Here is a 26,233-nt window from a genome sequence, read left to right as displayed (position 1 = left end):
TGGAAGTGTATTGCATAAAGCTTTACAATTTGCTGATTGTATTCATTGTAGCTTAAAACTTCACGTCCTCCTTTTTAATCTGCATATCCTGCCCATGCTTCTGTCTACGTGCTCGCTAATCTTGCACTTGCTGAAAATTGGTGGCAAAACTCTTGATTTTTCAATTAAAAGGAAAAATGTATGATGGCCACAAGGCAAAGAACTCATCAAAACCAGGCATAGTTGTCAAAGCGTCCCAACAAAACAAAAACAGAAACCTCCAAAAAGTTCTGAAAATGGGTAAAATCAAATAAAAAATGGATCCCACTGCCATGTCATAGGGCCAATCACATTCCATAGACATGCGCATAGGCATGAGAGTTGATTGTTGTGCCAATTTATAATGCAAAAAATTGCTGGTTGAAGGCACTCCACCATAGCAATGGTGTAGCTGTGTTGAACCACGCCCCTTCATTGACCACTAGACTGAACATTATTATTGTAAGGACAAGCATACTGCGATGCAGCATTCTAACCAATGTGGCCTTCCCCAAATTGCCAACCAACAGAATCTTTAAGAAAGTTGCAGTGAGAGGCTTGGGACATTCCCAATGCCAAGTCTTGACAACTATGCAACTAAGGGAAAAGGATCTTGAGACTTTAAGAAAACAAGACTCAAAAAGGAATTCCATTTCAAGCAGCAGTAGGAGCAATCTCATGAAACATATACATAAATCCATGTGTGTGCAAGTGTGTGTGGCAGATGCAACAAACCATTTTTCTCAGCACATGGACCTATGCACAATAGGGACAGTTTGAGCTGCTTGCAGGCAGCAGGATTCTCAGGGAGAATTTCATACTGACCCAAATAAGGTGAGGAGTATTGCCTCATATTTTTATCAGACCTTGCTCTCTCCGCAGAGGTCCACTCTTTGGACAGAGATGCTGCACAAAAGCTAGTTTGGGATAGCATGCCCAAGCTTATTACAAATGATATGTGTGCCTCTTTGGATGCCCCTTTTTTGAAGGATGAGCTGAGACATGCTTTGCATGCCCTCTCGAAAGGCAAATGCCCAGGGGCTAGTGGCCTCTCTCCTTCCTTCTTGCAGTTTTGGGATTACATTGGTGATGATGTTACTACTGCTTTGTAGGAAATGTAGTGGAGGGTCTTATCCACCTTGTCCTGAAAATTAGGGATAAGACCAATATTAGATAGTGGAGGCCCATTACTTTGCTTGGCTTACAAAATCTTAGTGAAGGCAGTTAGCATGAGGCTTCAGCTTGTTCTTTAGAGAGTTATTCATGATACACAAAATGGTTTCCTCCAAGGAAGGAGTATCTTTGATAACATCTCTCATGTATGTATAGGGAGGCCCGTAGCACAGTTTTAGCGTGCGGCGGGCATGGTGAGCACTTTCAGATCTCCTACTCTGTGAGGCAAGGATGCCCCTTAGCTCCACTACTCTACCGTTTAGTAGCGGAGGCTATAAGTAGGTTTCTTAGAGTTACCCCAGGGGGCTTGGGCCTCAGGCTGCCTCTTCACACAGAGGAGTTACTGGGACTCTGAGTTAGCAAATGATATTGCGATGTTTTTGGAGGCTTCGGAGGCTTGGCTTTGTGCGTTCTGCACTGCTTTGGAGGTTTTTTGTCTGGCAGTAGGTGCCTCCATTAATTGGCACAAATCAACAAGATTTTGGATTAGTGACTCTTCGCAAATAGATTGGGGTTTGGATGTGGGGTTTACTTGGATTGAGAGAGGGTGCACTACCAGATATCTTAGCTGTTAGGTTGGCATTGACATCTTGCCTGCACAACTGTTCGCCCTTGTGCCATGAGCATTAAAAGCAAATTTCAGCATTGGAGTAGTAGGAAGCTTGATTTGGCATCTAGAGCCTTGGTGGCTAACCAAGTTGCTTGGCGATTGCTTGGTTTGTCTCGTTGTGCTGGGTGTTTCATAAGGGATTGGTGCATTGGTCAACTGTTTAATAACTCACCGGCAAGAGATGATAATACTCGTGGCAATTCACACACGATTGCAGCTGAGAGAATTGCTTGGCTCAATGCAATAAATCACATGGATGCACTTGATACTTGGTTGGCAACTTGCCCCGACAAGAAGGGGTACACCTTTCATCATAATGCTTATACAACTACAGGGCAAGGTTTGATAGATGGTATTTGTTGTTGATGCAGCCCGGATTGATCTTCCTACATGTAGAATGTGGGTGGATTACTCTTTGCAGCTCTTTGATCATGCTCCTATATGGCTGAGTTTGTACTTTGGCATGCCAGTAGATGATTTACAATCATTATCAAAGAGATTATTGCTGATTAACAACAATGATTTGACTTATTAGTATTTCAGAGACATGGTTGCATTGTGGTAAATGGTATACAACTGAGGAGAGAGAAAATTCAGCAGCTAAAAAATCAATTGCAAACTCTTGAAGAAGTTAGCCATGTTCTTTTCTTATCTCCTTAGGAAAGGGATCAGATATGTTATGCCAAGTGTCAGCTTGACTTAAATAATTATAGAAAGTTAAAAAAATGGCAAGTACATGAGCTTGCTGAAGCTTCCGCTCCCCCCCCCCTGCTCGCGCTGCAGCCTGCATGCACTCCCCCCTCCCCGCCCTCGCGACAGTCCCCCCTGCCTGCCCTATTATCGCCGCCCTCGCATTTGCCCCCCCCCCCCCCCCCCCCCCCTGCGCCTGGTCTTCTTGCGCTCCCCGCCCCAGCTCTGTAGCGCCTCCCGCCCCCTGCTCCTTCTCCTTCGCGCCCCCGTGTTTCTCCCCTTCTTCAGCAACCCACCCCCTCCGCCTGCCTCCGCCCTCTCTCCCCCCCACCCCCTTTCGTGTTGCCTCCACCCCCCCCCCTCTTTTTCGCCGCCGCCTTACGCCCCTTCCCCTCTTTGTGTTTTTCCGCCCCCTCTGTTTTTTCTCTGTCTTCCGCCTTTCCTCCTCCACCTTTTGTGCAGCTCGGTTCTTGCAGGACTCTCCGCATTCGCTTCGCCTTTGACCTAGCTTCAGACACTGATGGAGGCTCCTCCCGCCCCACCTCAGAGGGACTCTTCCGCAGCCCCCTCGCTCGCCCCTGAGGATAGCCCCATCAGGCTTTCTCTTTCGCCAGAAGAGGAAGCGAGCCTCGCCGCAGAGGTGGACCGTCTCCAGGCACATTCCACCATCTGTTGTATAGTCGGCACTCGCCCCAGCAGAGGGGAGATCCGGGATCTTCTCTTGGCCCGCCGCCTTCTTGCAGATGTGGGCAAGATCCTGGACGTTGAGTTACTGGGCTGTGGACACTACCAGATTGAGTTCGAGATAGCCCAGAGCGTGGCCCAGGTCCTAGCCATGAGTCCCCTTGACATCAGGGGCGCTCGGGCATTCTTCAGACCTTGGCAGCATGGCTTCGACCCAGCAGCGGCCGAGCAGGGAGAGTGCCTCTTCCATGTCACAGTTTGCTTCCCTGGACTCCGCCGCGAGTACCTTCCGCTCCTTTCTAGGCTAGGAGCATTGGTGGGCTCGGTGCTTGAGACTGGCCCCACAGTAGCTTCAGTGGTGGCTAGAGCAGTTGGGCTACCTTCGGTCAGAGTTTTGGTTCCTGACATCTCCTCCCTTCCGAAGGTCATTCAGCTACCTAGGATAGGGGGGGGATGGATTGATCAGAGAGTGGAGTTTTCAGGGCTCCGGAACCAGTGTTTTATTTGCAGGCAGGTCGGCCACATGGCCAAGGCCTGCCCTCCGACCTTCACCTCAGCAGCAGGCCCCCGATGGCCCGCCCACAGATGCGGCTCGGTAGGCAGCCTCCGGGACACCTGCTCAGCCCACAGAGACCTCGGAGTGGCAGCCTGGACAGGGGCGCCGTAGAGGGAGACAGCCACAGCAGCACGCCCAGAGACCGATGCAGCAGCAGCCACATCCCTAGGAGGGTGATGGGTCTCCACTGTCGGATCTCCAATTTGTCACCACTCTCCTTGGGAATCAAGTGGATCAAACCCTTTGACAACCATATGCACACACAAGCCTAATGTGGGTTAGCCTCCTAGTATATTTACACATAATGTGCATATAACATACCTCCCCTCTCTCAAAACATTGCACTCTTGCAATGGAAAGAAGGAGAACTACGCTGAACAATCTCAATCGACTCCCAAGTCGAAACCTCTATTTCCCTATCTTTCCACCTAATTTTAACCTTAGCTGATTAGTCAACTAGAAAGTTTCCTTTCCCTGAATTCAAGTACCTTATCAGGTTCATGTGGAACATAGGATAATTCTTCGACTTCAACGAGTTCTTGAGGAGTAACTGTGTTATCCTCACCTCCCAGTTTCCCTTCTATTGATATGAAAGACTGGATGAACTCTAACATGTGGAGGTAGTTTAAGTTCATACGCAACCGTGGCAATCCATGTATAAATCGAAATGGACCACAATATCTAGGAGATAAATTCGAGCATTTTTCTATTGACAAAGTCTTGGAATCTTTAGGAACATTAAAATAAACCAATGCTCCTGGTTCAAAAGACCGAGATGAGCATCTCCTATCAGCATAAAACCGTGCCCTATCTTGAGCACTCCTGATAGAATCTCGAGCTTCGGTCAGCATTTCTTGCATATCACGCAAGAAATCCCTCGATGCATCAAGCTTGATGTCCTTAAGACTGACATCAATAGGTGTCCTGGGTTGATACCCATACATAAGCATGAACGGACTAAAACCAATAGCCGTATGTTTAAAACTATTATAGGCAAATTCCATCATTGGAAGATATTTTTTCCAATTTGATGCTTTTCCAGAGACATATGCACGAAGCATATCCTCTACAATCTGATTCATATGCTCTGTTTGCCCATTAGACTGCGGATGATCAAAGGAATTCACACTCAAAGTAATTTCCTCGTTGCAAACCATTCGGAATAAAGTAGGAAAACATAGCATTATAACTGTAGGAACCAGGGATTCATCGGCGCCTCGACGTAACCACATCTGCACATGGAATTATCGGTGTCCCGAGTTACCCATATCAACATAGAGAGTCATCAACGTCTCGATGAGTCACATATGTCCATCCGTAAACCATCAGGTTGACTATAAATCTCCTGAAGTATGGAACTAGAGAAAAAAATGCCAACAAAGGAAAAATCCAAATTTCCTTAATCCGAACACAACAAGATAAACTCGTTGAACTCTAAAGAAAGAGATTTCAACAAGTGAAAATGCCAACGAGATTACACTCATCAATACATGCAGGCTATAGATAAAAGAAGTTTATCTAAAGAATGTCCACACAACAACTGTAAATGAATTCAGAAAATGAGATTGTCTTTGAATGTTGACTTCAACATGCTAAGTGATGTAAGCAAAGCAACAATCTTGAGCCCAAATTATCCCATAAGATATATGTGAGGGATCACTAGCATCCCATACCACCATGATACCACCCATACATACCTTACCAATTTGAAACTCCCTAGTATGCCGTCTAGGAAATATAAATAAAATCTTGTATAAAAGGAATAAGATGACCTTATCCCAGACTTTCACATACTAAAACCTGTCTCTATATTCCTGAGACCACATCAAGGAATAACCCTTATCGAGTATATCATTAGAAAAGAATTTTGAATTATTGGTACCTTTCTAATGATAACTACCCAAAACACAATAAAGTTAGGGTAGAAAAATAACTCACCTAGATACATAAGCAACTAGGTATCCGAGTTGGAATATGTACAAAAGTAAAAGCAATATACTTCAAAATGAAGTGCAAAAAATGAAGGCAAATGCTATCTTCAAAGCACATGATATTATCCAAAAGATCAAAAGATCCTTATAAAACCATGGATAAAAGCATAGAAGCTCCTTAAATCCATGAAAACCATAGTTGATCATAAAAATCAATGCATGTCATCTAATGATCATTAATCATGCCAAAAGAAGCATTTAAAATTGGTGGTTGGCCAACTCATCAATCCGGAATATATGAACGTAGTGTCGTTCAAACAAAACTCCAAAGTAAGCAAGTGAAACACATGTGTGTAATACTCATTAAACAACCCTTAGATACAAGTGATCTAGGCAGAACCTGATGAGTCCATATAAAAGTTGGAAAACATCCAATAAAATCCACTAAAATAAACAGATCAACTAACCCATGATAGAATATGTCTTAGGCTTAACAAATTAAGCATAGACCACACTTAAAAAAGTGTAAAATAAATTATCATGGAAAAGTGCCAAAGGTGAAACACACTTTGAACGCAAATTATAGCCATTGTTGAAGAAATTAAGGAACATGTCCAAAAAGAATGACTAAACAATAGTAAAAAATCATGCAAACATCGTTTAGAATTAATCCAAAGAAAAATAACTATTAATACGAGCTATAATCATATCAATAATATGCGAATAACCCGCATCTATCTAATGTCAGCACAAGAAAATCTACTTCAATATTAAATAATCCTCGAAAATAATAAATTCTCGAGAAAAAGAATTATCATGATTTTTTCTAAATTTTTCTAATTTTATAGAGCCTCAATACGATAATTTTGAATTCCACTAAACCTATCTTATGGCATTCCAAACCTATATTTTTTCAAAAATTTTTTTGCAATTAATTTTGTTAAAATACCATTGATATTTTAAAAAATATCAATTTTTAGGATTTGTAAAAATAATTTCTAGAATATTCCTAAATTTTCATGAGAATCCCATCGTTCATGAAATTTTCAATTCCGCCCGACAATTCTCAAATCCAATGAAAATTTATAATTTTAATGGATTTCTTAATTTTTTGGGTCAAAAAATATATTTTTAAAGGAATTTGAATGGTCACGGGCACCCGAATGGACACACCACACGCCAAGCACCAACCCCACATTTTCCAGAAATTTAAAATAACCTTTGTCTAATTTCACTAATTTTCAAGATTTTTTTTGAAATTTTTAATTTACCCCGAACGCATTTAGAATACAAATGGTCAAAAAATTTCGGAATCCCAATGGTTTTCTCGGAATATGCAAAGCCAACGATTTCGAGAAAGTGAAAAGATAAGAAAAAAATCGGAATGTGAAAGGTCAAGTTTCCGGAATCCAAAAGGTCAAAAGATTTTCCGAAATTCGGAGAGCCAAAAGGTTTTCCGGAAGATGAAAAGCCAAAAGGCACCAAGAAAAAATTTCCAGAAATTTTCATAGAATTTCCTTTTCTCAGATTTCAAATTTTCTCCCCCCTTTCTTTAGGCTTTTTCTTTGGGCTTGATTTTTGAAAAAATTTCAAAAGCTTTTTTGTAAATAAAAAAAACTCATTAAAGAAAACTCATAAAAAAAAACCTTAATAAGATTTTTTAAGCTTATAAATTGAATTTTTTAGGGAGAGGTGGCGTTTTTTTTCTGTCCGCTTGCAACGAACCCTCCTTCTCCTGCGCGCGTTTGCGATTGAAGGTAGAGAAAGGAGAGTCCTATTTCCTCACCCCTTTGTTCTCTCCTTCTTTTCCATTCCTTCTCTTAGTCTCGACCCCCTCGTTCTCTGTTAACAGAGAGGAGGATTAAGCTTTAATTAAAATTTTACTTAATTATAATTAAATATTAATTATGATTAATGTTTAATTAAAAAGAATTATTTTTAAGAGCAGTTCAGACGGTGGGATAAAAAAAAGAAGGAAAAATTAGAATTGAGAGGCGAAGAGGGTCCCACGCACAGGGGAGAGCATTCAATGCATCAACATGCTGCTCCCTACTGCATTTCAGCGGCAAAAATTTGATCGCATACCTGCGGAAAAACTCGCAAAAATGTATAAAAAATACATTTTTAACCATAAAAATGCTCAAAAAATTTCTAAGAAAATAGGAAAAAATTTCCAAAAATTCTAGAAATTTAGGAAATCCATTCTACCAAAAATATCCACAATAAAATATGTGGTATTTTCGTGAAAATTTTCATTAATGCTTTTTTTAAACCACAAAAATAGCATTAAACTCATGGAATTCTCTCGCAACATCGATTCGTCCATTGAATAGTAGTAACACGCGTTCCAATCGCCATATCGACGTTCCACGTGTAAATCATAAACACAAATCAACAAAATAACATTTTTATTTAGTAAATTTTAAAATTTACTTCAAAAATGTCAAAAATTACAATAAAAAATAAAAATTAACAACAATTAACCAGAGATTGCTTTGATACCATTGTTAAAACCTCAAGATCTCTCTAGATAATTGTTACGCATAAACATGCATAAATCAGGCATAAACGTATCCACCTGACCACCTCCGAGCGCAAGCGATGCACACATGAATTAAAATGAAATACATCATACCTTTACCTTGATATGTCCCGTATCATCAAGAGGTATAACTCCAATCCAATAGCATGTAGCTATAGTGTGAAATGGTAGGTGAGTAGATATGATCCTCTACCAGAGACCATAGCCTAAGCTTCCAAGTCTCCAAGCCTCCCTTGAGTGTGCCCCATCTCCCTATTATATAGGAGGGCCCTCAAGTGACTCTTGACTCTCCATTTTCCATGTGTGACCCTTGGATGCTTGACCCTAACCTTAACCCTTCAGGTTAGTCCTAACCCATGCTCCAGTAGAGCTTGTTCCCATGCTCCCATGCTCACAAGCCTAATGTGGGTTAGCCTCCTAGTATATGCACACATAATGTGCATATAACAACATGAGAGCTTGTTGTGGCAACTTTTGCTTTCCCTTTATCCAAGCCCACATGCTATAACTCTTCCCCTTTTGAGTTTGCACTGAAGTCGTAGGAGGAGCTTGTGGAGAGGGCATGCTTGCAATAGGCGGCTTCAATAGAAGCGATGGACATTCAGATTGCATGTGTCCAAATTGTTTACAAGTGAAACATGAATCCACAAAATTTTTCCATTTAAGCTTAAAAAAAACTTCCTGTGTCGGGATTCCTTGCATTTGGACATCCATTGCTACCCTATGAGTGGTTTGTTTGTCTGTGTCCCAAAGGATACATAATCTATTTACGTTGCCAGAAGATCTAGGAGAGTATACAAACTTACCTAGTGATTGAACCAAAAAAGGCAATGCAAGGAAAAATATACATTGGGAGTTCCACCACCTCTACCTCTATGCTTTATAAAATTCCGATATTCTTCGGTGGCCGACCAAGGGTAAACATGCACCATTTGCTGTCTAAGGAAGAAAGGTGACTTTTCCAATAGCATTTGTTTGTACTTGGATTCAGTGAGAATCAGTTCATAAACACCTCGCGCTGCAGAGTAAACCCCTTCTATGAAGCATCCCACAAGCATGGCTTTTATCCATTGACCAACATCTGCTCTACAACATGCATTTTACCAGGGAAAAATAGAATTACTACTTTCTATGATAATGTTGTTACGGGATCAAAGAGAACATGGCTTAGGATTTTCAAACGAAAATTCAGCACAGTGGCATCCCATGCTCGTTGAATGTTTGCAAATCCTTTCAAAACTATTGCAATTCCGGATTGTGGCAACGATTGTCCAACCAAGATGACCCTATGGGATCAGAAGGATTAGTCATGTGTAGCATGGGATCATAAGAACTATTCATGTGTAGCATGTATTGGATACATTTTGTGTCACCATTTGGCCACCAACTGGTCCACCCTTGGTTTCTCATTGTGTGTATACATTGGACTGGCGTCCATGGCTGTTATGCAAGGGATTGATGCCAGTCATGTTGTAACTACCTCCTAATTTTTCTTGATTATATCACTAATCTTTTTACATGCATGGACATGGGCGTACGACACCGCATGCAACCATGGCATGTCTTAGCTTCCCTAGAGAGTGCCAGTTGCATCTTGGAGACCCTGGCCACAAAGGTGCATAGTGGCTATTGGCGTTTGATGGACCTTGGAGAGCCGAATGCCATAGTCTGTAAGGATTTCAAGTACATGTGAATAGATGGGGTTTCTTCCAAAAAATGTATTAAGATGCGTACATTGTGTGCATGATTTATTTTAATTTGTGTGTACTGTTTTCTGTGCCTGGACAATGCTTGGATTTCATTGCATGTGGGGACCATGGATCTAGGGACACTTGGATTGCACCTATGGGCTAGTGTGCTGTACAAACTGTTATTTGTTCATCCCTAGTGTATGGATTTGTGCAGAAGAAATAGGTATTTGAAGCATAGTGACATGGGTCGGGGAATGGGAACATGGACGGGGAAGGGTTTGGGGATGGGGAATTCCTAGATGTAGGGAACGGGAACAGGGGGTGGGACGATACACAAAAATGCATAAATATATCCACATCAATTGTTAAATATTTATATTACATTTGAGTACTCTGAAAGAAAGCACACAAAATGACACAATTCATGATTCATATTACAAAAATAGTGTACTGGTGAGACTCAAGGCTAAAGCATAGTCTGCTGACTCTAGAATGCAGATACTAGAAAATAAACCATGTCTACGTGAATATAGCTTGGGCAGCGGGTTGTAAAGGCTGAGCTCCACGTCCCCAAACACCCCCGTCCCACAAATGTAAGGCGTTCCCTGATAGGGGATGACAGTCCCCTGGTGAGGGACGACACATGGGACGTCCTCCTTGCAGAGGGACACATCCCCGTGTGAAAGGTAGGCTGGGATGACATTCCCCCATCCCGAAGGCCCAAGACGGGCGTCCCTTGTGACTATGATTTGAAGGCCAATGAAGAACTATGACAAAAGGTGTTCACATTCATTAATAATGAGGCGGGGCATTCACTCATTAAAATGAGGCATGACTTGTTGAAGTGTGGGGCCCTTCATGGAGCTGGTTGCCCTCTTCTATGAAGCATGTGAGCCATCGGAAGAACTTGTGGAGATTAGAGGAGGGGGGGCTATTCACTCCCTACTTTCAGGACTGTCCACTCTTTGCTCATGCATGTGCATGCTTATCTACATGCATGCATGCAACATGCAAAGCTACCTACATGCATGCATGCAACACGCAAAGTTACTTGCATGCATGCAAGACGCAAAGTTACCTACATACATGCATGCCACATGCAAAACTATTTACATGCATGCATGTCACATGCAAGCCCACCTACATGCATGCATGCTACATGTAAAAGTTATCTACATGCATGCATGCAAGTTTGCAACATGCAAAGCTGCCTGCGTGCATGCATGGTACATGCAAAGTTATCTACATGCATGCAACATGCAAAGCTACCCTCATGCATGCATGTCACATGCAAGCCTACCTACATGCATGCATGTGACATGCAAGCCCATGCAACCATACAAGCAATACAAGCTTAAGCAACCTCACCTTTTTGCATGTAATCTCATCCACTAGCATGTAAAGCTATCTACCCCACCCAAGTCTATAAAAGAGCGCCTACCAGCTGAGAGAAACTCATTCATTCCATTTTGCTCACGCCTACTTGATGCCTAGAGCTGGGCGCCCCACTTCAAGCCCTCTCCAGGCACTTCCCTAGGCTAGGCGACCTGTTTCAGCCCTCTCCTAGCATTGCTACTGCTGTACGACCTGTTTTCAGCCCTCATGCAACCCAAAACTGTGTGGCAGAATTATAGCTGTAAAAACAGCAATTCCAGCCAATTGTCTACACATTTGCTATGCCTGGGAGCACTCTATTGCTGCCAAACTGCCGATGAACCTGATTTGTGTCCCTTTTTGGCATGAAACCTTAAGAGAAGGGTATTATCGAAGCTTGGAAGTGAAGAACACGTCTTGTACCTGCTGTTGTGTTTTATGTGAAGAATCAAGCGGGGAGACTCTTGGGAAGTGCTGGGCACTTGCCCAAGGTGGTAATCAGCTATTGGATAGTTGGAGCTTTGGAAGCTGGGCTTCCATTGCTTAAGGATTGTTGGGCAATCTTTGAGGGCGGTGCTGGGAACCTTGTTGCTTGTGGTAGTTGGGCTACTTGCAAGCTAGCTAATTGATTGATTTGTTTTCATTCAAAGTTTTTGGAAGAAACGGTAGTGCATGGATGGGGCCATGCTACACATTCAATGTACTTGTACAAGAATACTGCGTTAAAGCAATAGAATTTACCTCAGGGGGGGTGGAGTAGCCCATCTTCTGGTCCCTAATGCTGTGTCATCACTACAGTTTTATAAAGAGTTTTCATGTGGATGCCTTGCTATGTTATATCACATATGTGTTTCTTGATTCATGGCTATGTATATGGTAAATTAACCATGCTTGAAGATGAATTCAGTCTCTAATTAGAAGAATTCAGTCTCTAATTACTGCAAGCACACTTCCGTCTTGTAACACATGTGATACTGTGGATTTGGCTCTCCTCTGGGACTCGTGCATGTGTGTACATGCCCGGAAATGCTTGGAGGATTGTTCCTCCATTGGGTCTGGTACCTCGTGTACTTGCTCGGAACATGTCTATTTTGGTATAGTCTCATGAACGGGGATTGTCCATACCAATTTTGCATTGCATAGCATCTTTATGTGCTTGCTGGTCATAGTTGAGTCTTAGGATCTAGCCTTAATTTATAAGTGAGTATATACAAACTTTATTAAGTTTTGGGGGACCAAAACTCACTTATAAATTATGACTAGCCTTGTGTTCGCACACATTGATGTCCCGAGGTGGACAAAGCTCAATGTCCACTACCCAGACCCTATCCTTTTTGTACAAAGAGAGCAAGCAACCAAGTGTCCGCTTTCCCTTGGACCCCTACTCACTTTCTCTCTCTGCATGATACCTTAGGTGGATATCTCATCATCTCTCTCTTCTCTCCTCTCTCTAGAAGCTGGTGCCCACTTCAACAGGCCTTCCCTACACCATATCCAAGATTGTTAGAGTGTTTTCCAAGCTTCCAAGAGTGTTTCCAGCAGAGTCACAAGGGACGCTCGTCTCGGGCCTTCATGAGGGGGGAACGCTATCCCGGCCTCCCTTTCACGCGGGGATGTGTCCCTATGCAACGGGGAGTTCCATGTGGTGTCCCTCACTAGGTGACGGATTTCCCCTATTAGGGGGCACCTTAAATTTGTGGGACTGGGGTGTTTGGGGATGTGGAGCTCAGCCTTTAGTACCCACTACCCAAGCTATATTTATGTAGATATGGTTTATTTTCTAGTATCTGCATTCTAGAGTCAGTAGACTATGCAGCCTTGAGTCTCAACAGTTGTATTGTGTTTTAACTTTTTGTGTACGTAGTTACCAGTATACTATTTTTGTAATATGAAGCATGACTTGTGTCATTATGTGTGCTTTCTTTCAGAGTACTCAAATGCAGTTTGGATAGGATCGAAACGTTCGAAACGTTCACTAACGTTTCTAAACGTTAGAGAACGTGGGAGTTTGATTAATGTAGGTTAAAAATTGAAGGGTGAACGCACGTCAACATCACATTTTTTTTCTTTTGTTTCTTACGTGCGTGCGGCTCTCTCTCTCTTCGGCGGTGGGTGCTTGTGGGTTGGTCGTGTTGGGCTTCGCCGCTTCTCTGCTCGTGCTGGTCGTGTTCGCTCATCTTAAGTCAGTCTCTCTCTCTCTCTCTCTCTCTCTCTCTCAGGATGCCCAGGAGGTATGTCCGAGACTATTGCTAGCACCATTGGTGTGAAGCAAGGATGCCCACTTTCCCCCACGCTATTTGGGTTATACATTGATGAGGTGGTTGACTTCATTACACGGGGAGGCGGAGATGGAGTTGATCTAGCAGGTACGTCAGTACATATTATGCTTTATGCTGATGATATTGTATTAGTGTCTGAGTCTCCAGGAGGTCTACAATAGCATCTACATGCACTCGATGATTTCTGCACACAGAGGGGTCTTACTGTGAACCTTGTAAAAACCAAGGTTATGGTCTTTCATACATCGAGACAGGGCAGGAGTCAGCTGACATTCACTCTCGTAGGACGCCAGGTGGAGGTGGTGACATCATACGTGTAGCTAGGGGTTACCTTCTCTGCAGCAGCCACGCGCTTCACCATGGGTTCAGCAGCAAGAGCTAGATTGACACGGGGATATGCAGCATTGGCTATGCTAGAGAGATAGTGCCACCAAGCACATTTTCAGGAGCCCCGGACGAAGGGGTGGCTGTTTGACACATTAGTCACACCGGCACTGATGTATGGAGCAGCGGTATGGGCGCTAGGTCTTGCTACCCATTGGTGGACACAGATAGAGAGACCACAGGCCCTCATGATGGCACGCATGATACGCAGCAAACCGTCAGTAGCTCATGACATTATCCGAGCAGAGTTTGCTGTGCCTCCTATGATGGTAGAGGCCATATTATTCCAGACTATATGCTTGCTAGACAGATTCAGAGAGATGCCACAGGACAGATTGTCATACAGAGCTTTTGAGGCATCTAGACAGCTGGCTGAGGCAGGAGACAGAGGATCATGGTATGCACAGTCACACATTGGTTCTCCCAGCATGGCCTAGACATGGATCATCTACCACCATTCCAGTATCACAGGGATGTACCACATATCCATTTCTCATAGTGAGAGGAACAGAGTATTGAGACAGGACCTATGGCAGCTCTATACACGAGAGACATGGATATCACCTACACAGCCTCTTCCATCGAAGATGCTATACTACAGAGATCACTTCATGAGTATCACTGAAGATGGATTTATAGACAGGCCTAGATACATGGAGGGCTTTTTACCACATGGCTCTCGAGTAGCTATTGATCAGCTTAGAGTCTCATCACATCGATTGGAGATCGAGACTGGCAGAGCAGCACGGATCCCCCGAGGAGAGGGTATGCAGATTGTGTAGAGAGGAGGTGGAGAGTGAGGAGCATTATGTATGCAGATGCAGGCTTAATGGAATTAATGGATATTTTATGTAATTTTTAAGAGAATTTTAGATAGATTCAATTTATGGTAAAAGAGGAGTTCCCATGATAATTGGATTGCACTCATTAAATGAGAAAAAGAGGGATTTTAAGTTTATTCAAAAAAATAGGTAATTGGTATTTAGTTAAAAGAAGAATTTTTAGGGTCAAAAAGATGAATTTCCACCATAATTCTACCTAATGAATTAAGGTCGAGAAATTATGTGGCAGAAAGAATATTTTGGATATTTTAATTGGTAAAATCACTAAATGGATATTTACCCAAAACTAGATGTTTATCTGAAGGGAATCCTCGTTAGTACTAAACGGAATGAATTTGGTTAGACTACGAGAGGGACGGACAGTAAACCTACTTGTCCATCTCTCGATCTGAATCAAGCAAAAACTTCGTGACCAATTTCAGTCCCTAAACACAAAGAATAGATTATCGGAACTAAACTAGTTTTTCCTTTGACCGAACTCACTAAGAATCTAGTTGGACAAACAGACAAAATGATGGGTAGATTACCCTTATGAGCGATCAACGATCCTCATTATGAAACCGGGAATTATGGAGAAATAGCCATCAGAGAGAGATATCCCATTTTATTTAGAGAGCCACATTCCCTACGCCAGATCTTTGAGGCAGCAGACCAGCACATACTGGGGAGATTCATTCTAGACATACAGCGTCATAGAAAGACATCATTACAGGCTGAGACAGCTCCAGAGGGGGGACGACAGACACAAATTACTACATTTTTTCAGAGATCCACCGCACTCACAGCCCCTACACATTAGGGAATTACTCTCCAGAGAGCAGAGACACTCAGAGCCCGCAGGAGACAGAGGACACCTGGCTTTCGGACACCATGCCTATACCAGAGAGAGATGACAGAGATCAGAGCTCAGTTTCACAGAGAGGGTGCGGAGCGACTCGTTCGCTTCAGAGCAGACCCAGGCATGTTCTTCAGGGAGCTGTGGACACCCCCTTCATTGATGTATACCATTTTATACCCCCAGTATGGTACAGGATGGAGCTATCTAGGTTGCACATCATGATTGTATACTCCATGCATATAGCTTTGCATTCTCCTAGTAGTAGAGCTCCATCCCCTCCCCCACTCATTGTACTTATTGCACACCCAGATTCAGCTTTTTAGTTCAGTACTTTTTCATTTTGTTGGGATGACAGAGGATACCCCACACAGGTACACTGATTTGTCTCATAGGCCGAGTTCGGTCTTTTGGAAGACGTTAATAAAATCTTTCTTTCTTTCTTTCTTTCTTTCTTCCGCACAGGCCAACCTCTCTCTTTCTCGCTCTTGCATTCACTCAACTCTCTATGCACGCCTGGCCCTGGAGTCCTCCCGACAGTTAGCTTTACAGGGAGACACGGCTTGTTGGTATGGACAGATGACATCTTGGTTCCAGGCACATGGTTTTAGCATGGACAAATTGCCTCCCTTCCAGTATTCTCTGGAGGCACCCTCTCTCACTCTCACACGGACAGAGATTACCAGACTCATCCGTCAGGATTTAGTTCAGCTCGACATTAGGAGGACATGGATACAGCCGACTGAGGAGCTGGGCACGAAGATGGCTTTCTACAGAGAGCATTTTCTTCAGCTCACAGCAGATGGTTTTGTGATCAGACCCAGTTACATGGATGTACACTTGTCTCATGTAGTACGATGTGCTATTGGTCAGATTCGCACATCCTCACACCAGCTTGAGATTGAGATTGGCCGATATAGAGGTATACCAGCTGAGGCCAGGATATGCCGAGTATGCCATGGGGAGCCAGAGACAGAGCTGCATTATATATGCCATTGTACTGCATACTATGAGATACGTGGTCGTTTCCACTGTTTATTCAGAGAGGGTTTTGGACCACTTTCCAGAGTCATGGGGTACCAGGACCAGAGGTGTTTGGGATTGTTCTTGCTTGAGCTGCGGAGACATAGAGATAGCCTGCTTAGACGCACAGAGAGCCAGGCTTAGAGGCACATTACAGACTTCTTTAGTCCAGCCATCACTGCGCCAGATGGACCACAGTAGCACTCGGACATGGATACCGCCCACACCAGAGGTACACTGATTGATCGTGCGATTGAGCGTGGGTGGTCCAGACGCCCACGACTACGGAGGAGGGCATCCCAGCATAGACGGAGGTTGCAGCGGCGGATTCGGATTATTCTTGCGAGGCATGCGAGACACCCAGTCAGGGTGCTGACCACAGAGGATATTGAGGAGATCCGCCAGCGTCCGATGCGGCACATATTATGAGATGGAGGCACCTCCATAGTGTACCCCTCCGTCCCACATGATATTGTATCCCCTCACTATATTCCACTCACCTCCATAGCATACCCCCCCCTTCACTATATTCACACCCTATAAGGGTTTTTGTTTACCTTCCATTTCCAGTTTCATTTTCTAGGTGCCAGTAGTATCATCTTTATTTTTCATTTTCTGGGTTTTTTTAATCCAGACATTGTATCAGATCCACCATGATGTAACTTTTGGTCTCATAGGTCATTATGGCCTTTTGAAGACGTTAATATAACATTTCATTTCATTTCATTTCTCTCTCCCCGCCACTCTCTCTCTCTCTTCCCGCCACTCTCTCTCTCTCCCTCCCCGCCACTAACTACCGCACCATTATGATTGGTCACTTGCTGGCCAAGCTATATGCCTCTATTCTTGAGCAGGAGTTGAGCAGATGGGCAGAGAGACAAGGGACAAGCCAGTTTTAGGAGGAGATTCTCTACTTTGGATCATATCTTTACCGTCAGGGCTATAATTGAGGAGGGCAGAGCACATGGGAGGAGGATCTACTGTGGCTTTGTGGATTTCCGCAAGGCCTTTGACACAGTGCCCAGAGCTAGACTGATGCGTAGGCTACAAGACTTGGGGGTTCTATGTGAGCTCATTTGGGGTATTATGGCACTTTATGAGACAGTAGTTGGGCAGGTGCGGACTTCAGAGGGTCTCTCCCAGCCAGTACACTCCACTATAGGGGTGAAACAGGGCTGCCCGCTTTCTCCGACCCTATTTGGACTATACATTGATGAGATCTCTGATTATATTGGGACACGAGGGGACAGAGAAGCCCAGTTGGCTGGCACTTGGATACCTCTGCTCTTATATGCTGATGATATTGTGCTTGTAGCAGACTCACCAGAGGGTATGCAGAGGCACTTGGATACTTTACATGCTTATGCACAGGACATTGGGCTCTCAGTTAACCTTGGTAAGACCAAGGTTATGGTGTTTAACACTACAGCTCAGTGGGTCTGGAGATCAGCGCCTATTTTCACATATGGGCAGGAGACAGTGGAGTATGTTCACTCATACACATCTTGGAGTGGTGTTCATTGGGCCCACATTTTCCATGAGGGGGGTAGCAGAGGCCAGATTGACTAGAGGATATGCATCACTAGGAGGTCTAGAGAGGATATGCTCACAGGTACAGTTTCAGGAGCCACGCACTAAGCTGTGGCTTTTTGACACGCTGGTCACATCGGCTATGCTATATGGAGTACAGATCTGGGGGCCTAGCCTAGATCGTCACAATCGATCAGGACGCACATACGATGGATGGAGATCGATGGAGAGACCACTTGTGTCCATGATCTCCAAGATGATTCGGGCTAAGGCCTTGGTACCCCATGAGATTATCAGAGCTGAGATGGGAGTACCGCCGATCGTAGTCGAGGCTCTTGCCAGATCAGTGTCCTTCATTCATAGCACCTGGGAGCTTCCCCGACACCGGTATGCACGACTTGCTTTAGAGTCCTCTCATCAGCTAGCCATGGAGGGAGACACTTCATGTTGGTATGCGCAGATAGCATCGTGGTTTGAGCTCCATGGGTTCAATTTAGACAGACTTCCACCCTTCTAGTACTCTTTGGAGGCACCCTCTCTCACCTTGACACATTTTGAGATTAGTAGAGTCATCAGACAGGACCTCATTCAGTTGGACACTAGGAGGACATGGCTAGAGCCCTCACAGGAGTTGGGGACGAAGATGGCTTTCTATAGAGACCATCTTCTCCGCACCACTGAGGATGGCTTTATACTTAGACCGAGCTACATGGATACCCATTTGTCTCATGGATTGAGGTGCGCCATTGGGCAGATCCGCACCTCTTCACATCAGTTAGAGATAGAGACAGGCACATTTAGAGGCATACCTCCAGGGGACAGGATTTGTCAGATTTGTTGGATAGAGCCAGAGATGGAGAGGAAATAACCTGAACTCTCCATTTGTTCCACCTTTGGTTTATGTTATAAATAAAAAACCCTACTCAATCATTTGGCTAACAGCAAATAGATTCTTGGAGGTGGTTCTTGAGCACTAAGTTGGTTAACCAAAATTAAATTTTTTTTCTCCCTCTTCCTCAAATTATTCGCCAAGTAGCTACACTTCAACATTTGATTTTGAAATTATTCGCCCAAATGTCATAGTGGGATTTTAGAATTTTGAAAAATAGCCCAATCATCTACACTTAAGCTCTAATCGTTGCTTGTTAAATTTACCCTGCCAGAGTTACACACCCAATATGTATGGAAGTGCAAATATTGTGGAGGAATATTTACTAGCACATCCACTTGTGTTATTTATCATGTTGGCCAAGCTACGGGAGGTGGCATTGGACCATGTTCATTGATGAATCTTCAAACTTCATATTTCAAAAGTTTATAAGTATATATATCGGGGGCAACGTTCACTACGCTTGGAATCTTTTCAGCACGTCTTCCAAACGTACTGTACGTATCATTCACTACGTTTGGAACCACCTTGCTCAAATGTAATATACATACTTAACATTTGATGGATATATTGATGCATTTTTTTGTGTATCAGTCCACCATGAGTTCCCGTTCCCGGCCTCCAGGCGTTCCCCATCCCCAAACCCTTCCCCATCTCTGTTTTCGTCCCCCGACCCATGTGACCAGGCCACATTCACTCTCCTACACACTCCCAATGGCTCAAATTCAGTAAAATAGCCCTTTTATTTGTTGTAATTTTTGGTCTTTTGGTTGAAAACCATGATTTCAGCCTTTCCTTCTCAAGTTGAACCATACGGGAAGCTTTCCTAGGTTCCCTACAACCACTTGAAGATGCAATTACGACAAATTGAAGATTGCAACATTCCAGATGCTTCCATCGTGAAGAGTTCGTTGACATCAACTCTACTTACAATTGGTAAGCTTTAATGATCAATTTTGGAAGCAAGTAGCAAGAGGAAGGTTCATGACTCTGTGTTCATAACCCTGTGTAGTGTTCTTGTCCTACGTGCTCTCCTGAAGATTGTTTGTACCATGTGTGGGTGGAACAATAGAGAGCATATGGTAGGGAACCTCGGCACTTGAAAGGGTAGTGTGACTTGAAGATCTTCACCGACAACCATATTGTTTGCAATATTGTGTTCATATGCATTGGTATGGAAATCTGGTCAGAAATGCCCGACACTATATACTTGATTCTGCCAAGATCAATGGGAGCGGCCAACCGTTTCAGCTCACTGTGCTTCTCTTGTGAATTTAGCAAATTACATTTTTATTGTGCTTGTTGTCCATTAAATCTTAGTCGAATTGATCTCAAGTGTGGGTATCATCAAGTGTGTGTGCTGCCTGAGGATGTACATAACACTGCTTCTAGCACAACATTTGGGCTTTATGAGTATCTTGTGGTCATAGTTGAGTCTTAGGATCTAGCCTTAATTTTTAAATGAGTGTGCACACACTTTATTAAGCTTTGGGAGATCAAAACTCACTTATAAATTATGACTAGCTCTGTGTTCGCACACACAGATGTCCCGAGGTGGACAAAACTTAATGTTCACCGCCTAGACCCTATCCCCTTTGTACAAAGAGAGCAACCAGCCAATTGTCTACTTTCCTTGGATCCCTACTCACTTTCTCTCTCTTTTTTGCCAGACACCTATGGTGGATATCTCATCATCTCTTTCTTCTCCCCTATCACTAGAAGTTGGTGCACACTTCAAGAGGCCTTATGGTTGTATTTTCTGTAGTTTCTCTTTCCCTAAGCTGCCGGTTCACAGTGGTTCACGGGTGAAAGTGCCAAGGTAAGCCTACCTTGAGTTAGGGTACTTTTATCTTCTTTTTGCATATGCTTCTGTAGTATATAGGCTGCTGCCTCTGCAACCTTTTGTCCCTTTTTTTTTTGGCATATGCTTCTATAGGTTGCACTGTGGAGCCTGTTCAGCTATAGCCTATGGCCCCATAAATACTATGGATGTACCATGTTGGCAATAGTTAGTAGGGTGTAAAATCAGGCTTGTGTTCTGTCATTGCAACTTGCGATTGATAGAGCAGAAAGGCAACCCCATCGAGCCTCGCCAAGTCAATCTTGACAAGATTGATATCACAAAGTGCAAGGAGATCCTCGATATCCCTCAGGAGGAGAGAGATATCTATTCCATGTTGTATGAGAAGATTATAACTACATCTCGTGGTACACGATCCCAAGCACGGGCTAGTGCCAGTGCGACACTAGCACATCATGAGGATGAGGCATTCGAGGAGGACTCAGCTAGTGGTAGTGAGAGTGAGGATGAGTGTGATGCAGAGGATGATAAGGATGATGTGCAAGAGGATGAACCTTGAACTGTCATGCGCCTTGAGTCATTTCTCTATGTACTTTTTTGGATTTGGTGGGACATTGTGATTGTCATGACTCTTGGGAGTCATTATGATTTATCTTTATTAAGATGTTTTTTTATCTTTGTGTTAAGTGAAGTACAAGACTCTTGGTTGCCCAGTATATTGTATGGAATGTGGATTCTCGAGAGATGAATATGGGTGTGTTTTCTAGCATTGAATCACTGTTTACATTGGATAGTATGTGTTTTTTCATGAGTCATGTTTTTCAAGTATTTTGCTTGCAGAAATGGGCTAAGGCCTAAACACTTATTTCTTGTACTGTTGTACGTTCATATATATATATAGATATATATATCTATATATAGATATATATATCTATATATAGAATCTATATCTATATATATATATATATATCTATATCTATATATCTATATATAGATATATATCTATATATCTGTATATATATATATATAGATATATATATATATATAGATATATATCTATATATAGATATATATCTATATATATCTATATATCTATATATAGATATATATCTATATATAGATATATATCTATATATAGATATATATCTATATATCTATATATCTGTATATATATACACATATATATATACATATATACATATATATATATATATATATACATATATATGTACATTCTGCATTTTTGCTTGAAACTTTTTTTTTGGTTGTTTCAAAAAATAATGAAACTTCTTAAACGTTTTTTAAACCTGTTTCAAATCCGGTGTTTCTGAAACTTCTGGTAACTATGGTTGAAAGGCTAGTCCTAGGTTCGAACCTTGGGAGGGCAGATTAAGCTATTGTTCTTTTTTCTAACTCTCAGTCTTAGTTGAAGTTCTCTTTGGTTTCTATGCAGTTACCACCTTCCACCATTCAAGTTCGTAAATCTATGGTGAAGGTTACAACAGATAAAAAATTAACTGGTTCTTGCTATAACTCCTTGGAAATTTGTGCTACAAGGTAATTACAAAATCTCTCAGAACAGGTAAGTTGGATTGTGTGTGTATCAAAGTTATAAAAAACAACGTAATGCGGGTCTTCAAGCTGAACACCAGTTTTAATTCTTCTTTTCTTTTTTGGTTTCGTGGGGGCCGGCGCAGGGGGAGGGGGGGTGTGCGTCCTTGCATCTGGAATACATGTTTCTAGTGTTGTTCGCATTTTTGAAATGAGTAGTTGTGGGTTGTCCGTTCTGTCATTTCAGCCAATCTTTTGTCGCTTTTAAACCCTTAATCCAAGTTCAATGTAACTTGTTTCTAGGCTTTTCATTTTGTCTCCTATCTTTTTCTTTGCTCTAGATATATCTTTTGATTCATTCTCTCTCTGTTCTTTCTTTTCTTTTCCAGATAGTGTATCAGATGTCACATGGTTGTAACTTTGGTCTCATAGGTCACTTTGGCCTTTTGAAGACGTTAATATAACATTTCATTTCATTTCTCTCTCTCTCTCTCTCTCTCTCTCTCTCTCTCTCTCTCTCTCTCTCTCTCTCTCGACACCTGGAGACACCTGGAGGAGGTGAGCATAAAATTGGCATGGGGTAGGCGAGGATGAAAAAAAGACGGGGAGGTGAGTATGAAAAAGACCAAGAGAGGGGGGGCGAGTATGAAAAGAAGCGGAAGGTTAGTATGAAAAAGGCCAAGAGGGGGGCGGGTATGAAAGAAGCACGGGGGGAGGCGAGTATGTAAGATTGAAACTCCCACAAAGAAAGGAGAGGAAAGGAGAGAGGTTCCCTTGTCATAGCTGCCTTGAGAGGAGAGTGGGATTGTGAGTTGGTTGTTGGAGACGTGCCGTATTGTTCTTCCCTCCAAGACTTAGGACACTTCCCCAAGGCGATGGCAGGTGCTTCCACTGGCACTTGTGTTGATGCTTTGTGTTGGTGCAGTGAGAGATTGGTCGGCGGGCCCATGGTCGGTGTAGTGGACTGGGATGCCCGTCATGCAGGCACACTAAATCACTAGGGTCCTCTCTAGGGCACTATACCCTGTGATCCCATAACCAAGAAGCCAGTAGAATGGGACGTGGATCCTCAGGGGTGCCTAGGTTGAACTCCTTGACTGGGTCCTGACATGAAGAAAGTGGGAGGGGCTCTTAGTGTCCACGGAGTTAGAAAGCATGCCGAGGTCATGTACTGGTTGTTGGTCCAGGGAAAAGTCACCAAACTGCTCCTTTGTCCAAGATGGCGGTAGTTTCTCTATAGGGATTGGGGGCTCCACGGTAGCCCTGACCTTGGGCTGGCCCGAGATGCGTTTGGCTATGGGGGAATTTGAGTGCGCCTTCCTCGTGGCTGATCCCTTGATCCTGAGGGGTGGAAGCGTCATGAACCTCCGTGATGTCCACCATGTTGCAGAAGAGATCCCCTACAGCCTGGAGCTAGTCCAGGAGCTCTGAGTCGTCCCCGTAAGGCACTATGCCTTCCTCCATTGGTGTGGGTGCGACCACTATGCCCCGCACCGCTTGGTCTGGACCTTCTTCAAGTTTGAACTCTTTTTGGCCATGGGCCTGAGAGATCCACAACCTATCGGTACCCCAATCGTGCAGCACGCCGGCAGCTCGCAGCCATGGCCAGCCAATCAGTAAGGAGTATGCCCTTATGCCCCTTTGACTTTGGGAAGATGGATGACTACTAAATCTAGAGAGAAGACGACATCTTGAATTTGGACCGGTACTCCCTTCACGAGCCCCAGAGGTGTCACCTCACGCTGGTCAGCCATCCGGACATGGAAGTTGGCTGGTCTAGGGGTACCATTGATTTGTACTGTGAGGCGAGGGCTCTTGAAATTAGTGAGGGCGTTGATGGCGTGAGTGATGCCCAGACATTTTGCCGCTTGCAGGCCCCCGCCCGAATCCATGGCTCGCTACCTGGAAGCTTGACCCCTCCTCCAATTGGTGCAGTAGCAGATCCAATTGTGTTCAAGCAGCCAGACTAAATTGGAGCAGTTGGTAGAGTGACATCCCCACCTTGCTCTCCTTGAGGTGGTCAGCCAGGGAAGCTGTTGAAGGGGCGAGGTGGGGAGTCACATCAGCATGCCTAGTAGGGAACATGGGTGGAGCCTCCTGAAGATCTTTGATAGTTTGTGGAAAGGCATGGTCTACCACATTATGAGAGATGTGTGAGGGAACTTCACCTTGCTCCGTTGATGGTTCTGGTTCTCCAAGGGCTTGCTTTTGAGCACCCACACCTGTGGTGGGGTGCTCCACATGAGATGAGGGTGGTGGATTGTTTGGGTGAGGGCACACTCCCAAGGTGAAGGATGGGTGAACTGGCACCAAAGAAGGGGTGTCTGCAGCACTTCCCATAGAGACCAAGTGAGTGGCTGTTGGCGCTGGGGAGGTGAAGTCAATGGAAGCACCAGCTCGTTTCTTCGGGCAGTCCTGGGTGTAGTGATCCTTGGTCTCGGGGCAGTGACGGCACACGGGGGTGTCCCTTCTCGATGAGGACATCGACCTTGGTAGTGACCATACTCCCCACAGCGGTAGCATAAAATGGGATGGGGCGCAGGGGTGACTGCAACGGTGGCGGGTGTAGGAGGTGGTGGGGTGGGCATGAGGTGTAGAAGGTAAGGGTTAGGGGTTGAGGGTGGGTGTGGGTATGCGGGAATGACGGGCCGGTAGACAGGTGTGGGTGTGGGGGTGAAGGATGTGAAATGACCGGCGGGGGTGGGTGGCGAATGAAACGGTTGCTAGTGATGCAATTGGCGGAAGCCCTTCAAATAGTAGCAATGCTTGTCCTCATGATCACCTTTCTCACAGAAAGAGCAGCACTTTCTCCGTGGGCACTCTTGGGGGGAGTTCCTGGAGGCTTGGCAAATGGCGCACCACACTGTTTTCCTTGCTTCTTGTAGCCCCTTGAGTTCTTCTATCTCCTTCTTTAGTTGGGCGAGAGTGTTGTCTTCACTTTGCACCTTGTGAAGCTTCAGGGCACCCAGCTCCCTTGTGAGTGTGGCCACAAGGTCTGCGTGTGAGGAGATGACCCCAGAGACTGAAGAATTGTTGTCACATTCAAACATCAAACGCGCATTCTCCACTTGAGAGGCCAGCTCTTGGAAGTCCAGTAAGGTGGTAGATGCAGGCCTGCTTTCTTTGATTTTTTGTTGGGTGGACCAGGGCAAGGCTTGCAACGCCCGTTGCTTGACCATGAAGTCACCTTGGTAGGTCGGCAGACGAGATACCAAGACCCTTGTCCGCGACATCAGCTCAGACACACTCTCCCCGAACAAGAGTTGAAGTCTTCCCAAGTCTTGGAGAATGCAGTCTTCATAGTTGCCCAATCTGAAGGTGCGAAGGAAGGTGTCCCTTAGAGTGAGTGAATCCACGAGATGATCACTCGTTGTCAGCGGAGCTTTCTAGAGTGGATGGGAATAAAGGCAAGTAGGCATCCTCCCGCTCGAGACCACGGCTTTTGCACATAGAGATGAAGCGTTGCACGTGGTCATCCCCATCATCCGAGGTGGAGTCTTTGAACATGGGAAACTTGATGTTAATCCAGCCCAACACCACTGACAAGGGTTCTCGAGCTGGAGGGTTGTTCCCCGGGTGACCTTGATTCATGGCGGCCATGGGGAGAAGGAGGGGAGTAGGAGCACTTTTTGGGGGCACAAAGTGGGCCGGCCGCTTGCAGATGTAGCACTTGACAGAGAGGGGACTCTTGATGGGACTGATGGAAGGAGAACTTCGAGAACGTGTATTGGGCATGCAGAGATGATGAACTATGATAGACTCAAAATTTTGGGAACTCCTTACTCACATGAGTCCCCAACAGGATTGCCAAAATTTTTAGTGTACCTGTA

At 44.1% G+C, this 26,233-nt stretch overlaps 1 protein-coding gene across 3 annotated transcripts in view; it reads left to right on the top strand.

The window, feature by feature from the left end:
- The window catches only part of LOC147625068 (putative RNA-dependent RNA polymerase 5), a 143,864-nt gene that overhangs the window by 85,867 nt on the left and 31,764 nt on the right, over window positions 1–26,233 (top strand). For all 3 annotated transcript variants that reach the window (XM_086818320.1, XM_086818319.1, XM_086818322.1), the window contains exon 9: window positions 22,306–22,409. In XM_086818320.1, coding sequence (XP_086674446.1) covers window positions 22,306–22,409 — 104 coding nt within the window. The remainder of the gene's footprint in view (window positions 1–22,305; window positions 22,410–26,233) is intronic.

This window comes from Cibotium barometz, chromosome 24 (assembly GCF_041138505.1).
Source record: "Cibotium barometz isolate CiBa-2024 chromosome 24, ASM4113850v1, whole genome shotgun sequence".
In the NCBI taxonomy this organism is placed as follows: Eukaryota; Viridiplantae; Streptophyta; class Polypodiopsida; order Cyatheales; family Cibotiaceae; genus Cibotium; species Cibotium barometz.
The sequence above is the reverse complement of the archived record's forward strand: the minus strand, read 5'-3'. Positions and strand labels throughout refer to the sequence as shown.